At 43.2% G+C, this 11,138-nt stretch overlaps 1 protein-coding gene across 6 annotated transcripts in view; it reads left to right on the forward strand.

The window, feature by feature from the left end:
* The window catches only part of LOC140402449 (uncharacterized), a 134,008-nt gene extending 126,275 nt beyond the window's left edge, over window positions 1-7,733 (forward strand). For all 6 annotated transcript variants that reach the window (XM_072490284.1, XM_072490421.1, XM_072490439.1 and 3 more), the window contains one exon: window positions 6,811-7,733. In XM_072490284.1, coding sequence (XP_072346385.1) covers window positions 6,811-7,389 — 579 coding nt within the window. In that variant the 3' untranslated portion in view covers window positions 7,390-7,733. The remainder of the gene's footprint in view (window positions 1-6,810) is intronic.
* The last annotated feature ends 3,405 nt before the right edge of the window (window positions 7,734-11,138 follow it).

Here is an 11,138-nt window from a genome sequence, read left to right on the forward strand (position 1 = left end):
CCCATCCTCCCACCATTCGCACCTCCTAGGCCCGTCAAAATCTGTCCACACAGGCATAGCCGGCCACGGCCTCTCCCCCCACCTTGCTCCCATTCACTAGCCAGTTTGCCAGCGAGGTGACCCCCACCAGAGCCCCTTCCACCCCCCCCCCCCACATAACTAACACAAAACCAACAGAGATATCCTCCCACACACAGCCCTTCTAAACAACCAAACACGCTAAACACCAAACAAAGCGGAAAACCCCTGACCCATTAACCTACCTTCCCAAACCATCCCCTCTCAGCCACAACAGAAGAAATCAGAATCCAAACTTCGTTTAGTCCCAGTTCTTCAGCCCTCACGAACGCCTCCTCCGCTGTCTCAAAAAAATAGTCCTTGGGGTTTTTCATTTAATTTCATTTGTAACTCTCCACTTCGCCAGGTAGACCACCCCGAACAACACACGACTCTTGTAAAGCTCTGCTTTTACCCTGTTAAAGGCCACCCACTTTCCTGCCAATGTGACGTCCTGGTATATTCAAATACTACTGACTTCCCACCTCACTTCCTGATTTTGTATGGCCCATCTCAAGACCTTCTCCTTCATCTGATAGCTGTGAAAACAGACTTGGTGGATCATTTGCCTTTGGCTTCAGCCGGAGCGACCAATAAGCCCTATCCAGCTTAAAGAGGGAGGTGTTCTCCTCCTCCCCCAACAACTTTGTGAACATTCCCGAAAAGTTCTCCATCGGCCCGGCCCCTCCAGACCCTCGGGCAGTTCCACAATCCGAAGATTCTGCCGCCACGACCTGTTCTCCAGGTCCTGTACTTTGGCAGGCAGACTAGCGCTCGTTATGCCGTATTCTTGCATTGGAATTTTGACATCCTCTACTTCCCGCAACCTTACTGAAGACAGCTTATATAAAAGTTCGACCCCACCTACATGTCGCCACCAGACTCTCATTCTGGCTTAAGTCATGTCAAACTTTACACCCTCTGTAATTCTGGGTTTAAGCACAATATTCTTGAATCTTGGGGATTATCGATTCCATGATCACCTGGAAACCAAGATAGAGGCCATATTCTCAACTTGCGCTCAGGATGCAGCAGACCAGCTGCGGCACACCGCCAAACAGATGAGACAACAATACTATGCCACCTATATGCATACCAAGAACAGAAAGCTTGAGAAACTTGGCATCACCACCGGCAGCAACCAAGCCACCCCCGGTGTCACAGTAGAAAACAATACAGGGAAATCTATTGTCAACTTGTCAGACTACACCCTTCAACCAGACGAAATCGAAGTCCTCAGCAGAGGGCTTAATTTCTGCACCACCACCAAAATGGACCCCATCAGTCTCGCGGCAGACACTCAGGAATTCATCAGGCGAATGAGGCTCCGGGAATTCTTCCACAGACCCCAAGAGGCCAACAGAGAACCCAAGCAGACTACCAATGAACCGGAACAGCAGACCGAGAGATCTGCGGTGCGGCAACCGAAGAGGAAAGAGTCGAATTGGACCCCTCTGGAAGGCCGCTGCCTTAGACTCGACATGTATGCTCAAGCCGTCAGGAGTCGCGTCAATGCCAGATTCATCAGTCGCATTCACAAGACAACCCCGAACGTCACCCAAGTACAACGCAATGCCATCCGCGCTCTCAAGACCAACCACAGCATCGTCATCAAACCAGCAGGCAAAGGGGGGGCCACTGTCGTACTGAACAGAACGGACTACTGCAAAGAAGTATACCGATAACTGAACAACCAAGAACACTACAGACAGTTACCCGCAGATCCGACCAAGGAACACATCCGCCAACTTAACAGACTGATCAAGACCTTGGATCCAGATCTTCAGAGCACCCTACGTGCTCTCATCCCACGTACTCCCCGCATTGGAGATCTCTACTGCCTCCCAAAAATACATAAGGCCAACACACCAGGCCGCCCAATCGTTTCAGGCAATGGGACCCTGTGTGAGAACCTCTCTGGCTACATCGAGGGCATCTTGAAACCCATCGTACAAGGTACACCCAGCTTCTGTCGCGACACAACGGACTTCCTACAGAAACTCAGCACCCATGGACCAGTTGAACCAGGAACATTCCTCGTCACAATGGACGTCTCGGCACTCTACACCAGCATCCCCCATGACGACGGCATTGCTGCAACAGCCTCAGTACTCAACACCGACAACTGCCAATCTCCAGACGCAATTCTGCAACTCATCCGCTTCATTCTGGATCACAACGTCTTCACCTTCGACAACAAGTTCTTCATCCAGACGCACGGAACAGCCATGGGGACCAAATTCGCACCCCAATACGCCAACATCTTCATGCACAAGTTTGAACAGGACCTACTCACCGCACAGGACCTTCAACCGATGTTATACACCAGATACATCGATGACATTTTTTTCCTTTGGACCCACGGCGAAGAATCACTGAAGCGACTACACGATGACATTAATAAGTTCCATCCAACCATCAGACTCACCATGGACTACTCTCCAAAATCAGTTGCATTCTTGGACACACTCGTCTCCATCAAGGACGGTCACCTCAGCACTTCGCTTTACCGCAAACCCACGGATAACCTCATGATGCTCCACTTCTCCAGCATCCACCCTAAACACATTAAAGAAGCCATCCCCTATGGACAAGCGCTCCGTATACACAGGATATGCTCAGACGAGGAGGAGCGTAACAGACATCTACAGACGTTGAAAGATGCCCTCGTACGAACGGGATATGGCACTCGACTCATCGATCGACAGTTCCAACGCGCCACAGCGAAAAACCGGACCGACCTCCTCAGAAGACAAACATGGGACACAACCGACAGAATACCCATCGTCGTCCAGTACTTCCCCGGAGCGGAGAAACTACGTCATCTTCTTCACAGCCTTCAACACGTCATTGATGACGATGAACATCTTGCCAAGGTCATCCCCACACCCCCACTACTTGCCTTCAAACAACCGCGCAACCTCAAACGAACCATTGTTTGCAGCAAACTACCCAGTCTTCAGAACAGTGACCACGACACCACACAACCCTGTCATGGCAATCTCTGCAAGACGTGCCAGATCATCGACATGGATACCACTATTACACGTGAGAACACCACCCACCAGGTACGCGGTACATACTCGTGCGACTCGGTCAACGTTGTCTACCTCATACGCTGCAGGAAAGGATGTCCCGAAGCGTGGTACATTGGCGAGACCATGCAGATGCTGCGACAACGAATGAACGGACATCGCGCAACAATCACCAGGCAGGAATGTTCCCTTCCAGTCGGGGAACACTTCAGCAGTCAAGGGCATTCAGCCTCTGATCTCCGGGTAAGCGTTCTCCAAGGCGGCCTTCAGGACCCGCGACAACGCAGAATCGCCGAGCAGAAACTTATAGCCAAGTTCCGCACACATGAGTGCGGCCTCAACCGGGACCTGGGATTCATGTCACATTACATTCATCCCCCACCATCTGGCCTGCGAAATCCTACCAACTGTCCTGGCTTGAGACAATTCACACCTCTTTAACCTGGGGTTACCCCATCTCTGGATCTGTAAAGATTTAATCACCTGCTAATGCTCGCATTCCAAGCATTGTTTGGCATCTTTGAATTTGTCTCTTTATGTGTTTCTGGAACAGACCTCTTCATTCACCTGAGGAAGGAGCAGCGCTCCGAAAGCTAGTGACATCGAAACAAACCTGTTGGACTTTAACCTGGTGTTGTAAGACTTCGTACTATGATCATCTTGGTAGCAGTTGTAAAACTCTTTGAAACGCTTGCAGCTGAACTTTCCCCGGAGTTTCTGAAACATTATGTACAGGCGCAGGGAATTGTAATTTGTGCATTATACTAATTGTGTCTCCAACTCTAAATAATCTGACTGACCTGCCCCTGCATGTTCTGGACTATCACTTACTGTGGTAATGGTATTTCCATCACCTATTGAGGCACCCACTTTTTGGGAGATCTCATCAGGAGAAAGGGTAATGAAACGGCACAGATTTAAGATATTTGGCAGAAAAATAGTTAGGAGATGAGAGGTTTTTGCATAGCAAGTTGTTCTGGTTAGGAATGCACTGCCTGAAAAGGTGAAAGCATCAACATTTTCAAACAGAAATTTGATATATACTTGAAAAACTGGTCCTTTGTTGCTCATTGCAAAGACATCATATTTAACTTTTTCTTTGTTCGTGGAATCTTAACGTCACTTCCAAGATCAGCATTTATTGCCCATTGCCATTTGCTCTTGAGCAGGTGATGATGAGCCATCTTCTTGAATCAATGAAGGTGGTGTAGGTACTCACACTGCTGTTAGATAAGAAAATTAAATTGTCATTATGGGTGCTTGCATGGCATGCATTTTATCAAGTAGATCAAAGTAATCAACCAGACTGCTCTGTTCTGAAACAGGAAAAATCCAATAAAAATATTAAAGGTAAAGATGGAAGACTAATGCAACATCTATTCATGATTGTGTACAGCAGCTGTTTCATTGGAATGTCATAATGAATTTATAAATGAAATAAAATGAAAATCGCTTATTGTCACAAGTAGGCTTCAAATGACGTTACTGTAAAAAGCCCTAGTCGCCACATTCCGGCGCCTGTTCGGGGAGGCTGGTATGGGAATTGAACCGTGCTGCTGGCCTGCCTTGGTCTGCTTTCAAAGCCAGCGATTTAGCCTTGTGCTAAACCAAAGTGCCAACATGAGTGTTTGGAGGCCCAAAATGGTGGAATTTATTGGCCCAAACCTTTCTGGTTCCTCAGTGTCACATTTAGGGGCACCCCAATAATACGAAGGTCACACATAAGGTCACACATTTATCTTGCCATTGTCCAGAAGTGCTAACTTGCTCTGGACAATTGTGCTGGGCTGGGGACCATTTGACAAAAGCGATTTATATCACTAACTTCAGATGGTTCTGCCAGTTTTACCCTGATAGTTACTCTGAAAGAGTTAGAGGGAAAAAAAATCACTTCTAACTCCAGAGTAATTATATTTTTTAAACCCGGACCATGCCTCGCAAGCCCCTCCCCCGTCATCTCTGCTACCCATTTACTCCATGCCAATGCAGCCAGGGCTGTACTTCACTGCTTCTGTCTCACCCGGCCTGAGTGAGTAAGGTTGGGTGAGACGGGGGCTTTGGAATCCCAGTGAAGGCAAGTCCATCAAGCGTTGCTGGAGATTGCCACTCTGAGGAGGTTACAGGCCATTATATTTCATAACAACTTTAAATATTTTCTGAGTCATACCACGGAGCCAGGATGTCTAGAACATTGTTCACCAAATTTATTTTAGTATGTACTGAAAGAAAAAAAGTTGAATATGTTTTGAGCTTGTATCATACAACAGAAATCTGTCCTGCCAGGGCAGCACGGTGGCACAGAAGTTAGCACTGCTGCCTCGCAGCGCCGATGATCTGGGTTCAGTCCCGGCCTCCGGATCACCGTCTGTGTGGAGTTTGCACATTCTCCCCGTGTCTGCATGGGTCTCGCCCCCACAACCCAAAGATCTGCAGGGTAGGTGGATTGGCCACTTAATTGGAAAAAAAACTGAATTGGGTACTCTAAATTTATTTTTAAAGGAAAAAAAAATCTGTCCAACACCCTTTAGACAAAGGCAATCCTACGTGTGTTTTGAGTTATCTCTCTCTCTCTCTCTCTCGCTCTTGTACTCTCTCTCTCACTCACCCACACACTCACTCTGGCGCTCTCACTCTCTCTCTTCCCCCCCCCCCCCCCCCCCCCCCCTCCCCTTTCCTGGAAAGTAGCAATGCATAACTGTTTTGGAAGAGATTTTAGCCCTGCTAACTCCTTATTTAACAAAAAACTCAGACTTATATTTACAATGCTGTTTAGGTATTTTCTGTTGCTGCTTACGATCTTCTCTTATCACTTTTGAATCCTGAATTTTGTGATCTGATGTATTCTATTTTAACTTTTTTCTGAACTGGTTGCTCTTCTTACTGTGACTCCTCCATTCTTCTTGAAACAGCTTCTCCAGCTCCGAATGCACCTCTAATTGGCCAATGTCTCCAAAACCCACTTGTTGGCCAATCAGGTAACTAAGCATTGTAATTTAACTTCATTGGATTGACCAGACAAAATATTGACACAAGAAAATAGCCAGCATTTAGAGTAAAAATCAGTCGAAGCAGCGAGTTAGCCAGCTGCTGTCGATGGCTGAATGCTAAAGGGAGGTACCTCATCAATGATTTTAAAGATGTTCAGGCATTTCTCTCCTCTCCTTTCTTCCTGTTGCTATAATAAGTCATTCTCCAACTAGCAATTGAACCTACTCATTAGCCTTTCCAATGCTCATTTCGAGTAACTTTGAGGTGGTATGTGACAGGTTTGAATGACTTACACTTACAATGATACCATAAATCATTTTTTGAACAGGCAGTTTTACCATGCGTTTAAATCACATGATGCCTGTCTGAGTTTGCGGGATAATATTAAGTATAAAAATCTGAAAAATATTTAATGCTGTGAATGGTTTTACTATCTTTTAAATCTCTTCTAGATATTCACTATTGAAATGTAATTTTGCTTTTACTGTATGCTTTTGTATCAATTTAAAATGCAAATAATTTTGGAGCAGATGTACATTGAAACACTTAGTAATGGACAGAATTACCACATCAGAACAATAGTATATTTTTAATTACAAAAGCCTAAATGAGATTGAAGGCTTAAATTATTTGTGTGATTATTGCAATAAAAGATGACTGATTAGATACACTGAGCAATTTGTACAGCAAAAAAAAATTAAGACAAAGTAATTTGCCATTATGTTTTCAGATTGAACGGATGGAGATGCAGCACAAGGAACTCTTACAAATGCAGGTGGAGCTACTAAGGAAGGAGTATAACAAGTTAAATCAACAAGTTAACGATAGCTCCGATTCTATTGAAGACTCTAAAGATGATTGCATGGATGGAACGGAGTGTACAACTGAACGGGCATTAGTAGGCACTACAAATATGTCCCCCAAAACTCACAGCATTAGACTGACCATACCCACCAGTATAGTGACATCAGCACATGAAATCATGAACTCTGAGCATGAGATTATGTCAACATCACAAGATGTGATTGCAGCATCTGAAATGGACCTCACTTCTGGGAATGTCATATCCTTCATTGAGCCTAATGATAATTCATCAAATGGATCTGCAGGTTTGACAACACTTGAAATTGTGGAGGTCCATTTGGACAGTGAGTCAGCCATTTCAAATATTGAGTCATCTTCCCCAACACATGTACATCTATATCCTGTCACAGAAATCAATGATCATGTTGAACTTTCCACTGGGAAACGCATATCTGAAGAGGACTCTGAAGAAGAAAGTCAACCAAAAATCCAGAGAACAGCTTAAAAGCAGGATACTAATACTATGTTATTGCATAGTGTCTAACTGTATGCCTTTATTTTATTCCATATTACAATGAGTAATTTATCTTATGAATATTTAATTTTTAGATTCTTCCTTTCTAATTTGAGTTTTTGTTTAAATGAACATTAGGGATAACTTATTTGACCTTTCACCTCTTCAGACTGCTTTGTGCCAAAGAGGTACTGTACAGTTTCCTTGTACAGTCAAAAATATTTAGGCAATATAATAAATCCTTTTTAAGGTAAGAGAGCAAGAATGTAGAGTGACCCTTGACCTCTCGGAAAAACAAAATTACCATAATTTAAATAAATGAATTAAATGACCAAGTGACGTGTGTAATTTATTTCCTTCTGTTTTTGTTTACTTGAGGCTAAATTGCTAACTTGGAATCATTCCAGATGTCCCAAGTTGGTGGTGAATGTTTCCAAAGCAATTAGTGTCCATGTGATTATTTTTAATAGAAATATTCTAAATAGTATCAAGCCTTCAGTTACCGCACATATTTTATTTATTTTATTTCCTCGTCAATATAGCATTTTGCTCTGTTCTCTTGGTAAGTGGGATGCTCTGTACTGGATGTTCCATTCATCATGACGCACTCATTTCACTGTATTTTGTTCTGGTTCAACTATCTGTCCATTGATTCTTCTATATTGCCTTTTCACCAAATGTTTTAGTTTAATTGGGTATTAATGAAATGTGAATTTATATTTTTAATTGAGCCACATTTTATACTGTAAAGGAAGACATTAAAAAGGTACTCTATATTATCAGCGACCTAGTATATATTTTTTAGTGACGGGCAATTTTTGCACCGAACAAAAATAAATGAATTCCTTTCTGTTTTGTTCCAGTAAACCCGAGTTAGAACCTGTGTATTTTCACACTGTTTTAAAAAAAAAAAAAAATTTAGAGTACCCAATTCATTTTTCCAATTAAGCGTGGCCAATCCACCTTGCCTGCACATCTTTGGGTTGTGGGGGCGAAACCCACGCAAACACAGGGAGAATGTGCAAACTCCACACGGACTGTAACCCAGAGCCGGGATCGAACCTTGGACCTCGGTGCCGTGAGGCAACAGGGCTAACCCACAGCGCCACCATGCTGCCACGTATTTCCACACTGTTAACAGCACTGAGTTTAAAATTGAGCAAATGCAGCTTTATTTACATTTTCTTGTGCGTGGACTGTAGATTTTTTTTTTAATTTCCATTTAAGGGGCAATTTAGTATGGCCAATCCATCTACCCTGCACATCTTTGGTTGTGGGGGTGGGGGGGCGCGCAACGCAGACGGGGAGAATGTGCAAGCTCCACATGGACAGTGACCCAGGTCCTGGATTGAACCCAGGTCCTCCGCACAATGAGGCAGTTGTGCTAGCCATTGTGTTGCCTGGAGTGGATTATAGATTAATGTCATGAGGCATCTAGTATTTTCAATCTTTCAACTTAGCACAAACAACCTGATACAGTAGTGATTGTGTTTTCTGACCTTTCTTCGGAGTTGAATAAGCTATATTTTCTGACATTAATTTCTGAATGAAGATGGTTTGTTATATGACAGGCACTGTATAGATGAAAGTTCATGTGAACTGAATCATTTATCTAACTGTACATGCTCTCAATATTTATAATTCCATAATTTCCACTTAACTATTGGGGTAAAAATAAATCTGCAAAATATTGGTTCAACTGCAAAAGACATTGAGATGAATTCTTAATAGCTTTCAGATGTGTGGGATTGATGGAATGTTGTAGTGTACCAGTTCATGCCCTACAGATGTCCATCTTCAACCCGTATGATATCAAGAAATCTGAGTGCACTAGTTGTGGACCTGATAACATTCTTCTCACAATGCTGAAGACCCTTGCTCCAGAAATACCTTCATCTTTGGCCATGCTATTCCACTACAGCTACAACACAGACATCTGCCTGCTGACATGAAACTTGCTAAAGTATGCCCTGTTGACAAAAAAGGACAAAACTAACTGGACCAGTTACCACTCTGTGACTCATAAGCCAATAATAAACAATGCTATCAAGTGGCACATACTTGGCAAAACTCTGTAATCCTAATGATCAGTTTGGGCACTACCAGGATTACTCCAGAGCACATTACAGCCATGGTCTAAAAAGGATACCGGCTGAATTCCAAGGCTGAGGTAAGAGTGACTGACCTTAACATCGCACCACTTGACTCCGTGTGATACCAAGGAAATCTCAAGTTTTAAGTCCATGTGGACCAGTATATCAATACACTTTTTAAAAATAAATTTAGAGTACCCAATTCATTTTATTATTTTTTCTTTCTAATTAACGGGCACCTATCCAGTACATCTTTTTTTGAGTTGTGGGGACGAAACCCACGCAAACATGGGGAGAATGTGCAAACTCCACACGGACAGTGACCCAGATTATTGATTGGGTACACTAAATTTATTTTAAAAAGGAAGAAAAAAAAAGTTCAGTTCCTCAAGGCTGCAATAAGTGTGTTTATTTGGGTTATCGGTTTTACTAGTGTGGCAGACAAATGGAACCAGGGCAGCTACAATTATTCTTTTTTTTAAAAATAAATGTTTAGAGTACCCAATTCTTTTTTTTCCAATTGAGGGACAGTTTAATGTGGCCAATTAACCTAGCCTGCACATCTTTGGATTGTGGGGCCGAAACCCACACAAACACGGGGAGAATGTGCAAACTCCACACAGACAAGTGACCCATTCGTACCTGCAATGTTTCAATAAGGAGGTCCACTACCACCCCCTCGAGGATGGTAGGGATTAGCACCATATTCTGGTTTTGCACCATTCGTATCCCAGAATTGAATTTTAAATAAACAATGATTTTCATTCCACTTAACAGCAGTCCCAAGCTTTGATCACTCTAGCTTGGACCACCACCCCACCCCTCCCCTCATCTTCATTCCCAAACTCAACTGCACACAGGCGTGGGATCTAAGTTGGCTAGTTTTTCACTAGCAAGCTGCAAAGGGGCACCAGTTCACTGACTTGGGTGCAGTGGTCATGAAAAAATATCCAGTATATATATATATATATATTAACTTGTGCATGTTTAATTCTAAAATGCAGTTACATTTATGGAGTTTCTTCTTCAACAGGATCAGCATAATGTTAATACAGATACGGTTTGGTCCAGAACCATGTATTCAAATTACCTTTTGGCAGATGCTAAACAAATTTAGTTTCAATTCTCCGAGCTCCAGCAAAATGCTGTAACAGCAGAAAAAGTGCAAAGCGTTGAAACACACATCTATATTCTTTGGTGAAGCTGTTGAACTCCCACAGCATGTTCTCATTCACAGCTCTCCCAGGAAGGAAAAGCGAATGTTGGATAACCATGATGGTGAGAGATTGAAGCACACGCCTCTTCGCGATTTGTAGTTCTTGTGCAATTGCTATTCACCAGCTGTAAAGTGGCTGTTAGAAATTTAGCAGTATTTGCATTGTGCTCCAAAAAAAAACGTTTCCAGTGCTCTTGAGAAAATTAGTAATCGTTGACAGATTTGCACCATTCCTGCTTTGAAAGAACTGTTCGTGTCTGGAACCTTAAATCATCCCAACTGGTTGGGATAACAGTTGCCTCTTATCTGATAGCTAGTTATAAGAGAAATATATGAAGGCAGTCAAAATCCCAGTTCTCATACATCACCACTGTCTTAAATACCAAAGTATGTGTGTCAGCTATGGCTTAATTGATAGAATTCTCCTTTGT

This window comes from Scyliorhinus torazame, chromosome 1 (assembly GCF_047496885.1).
Source record: "Scyliorhinus torazame isolate Kashiwa2021f chromosome 1, sScyTor2.1, whole genome shotgun sequence".
Classification (NCBI taxonomy): domain Eukaryota; kingdom Metazoa; phylum Chordata; class Chondrichthyes; order Carcharhiniformes; family Scyliorhinidae; genus Scyliorhinus; species Scyliorhinus torazame.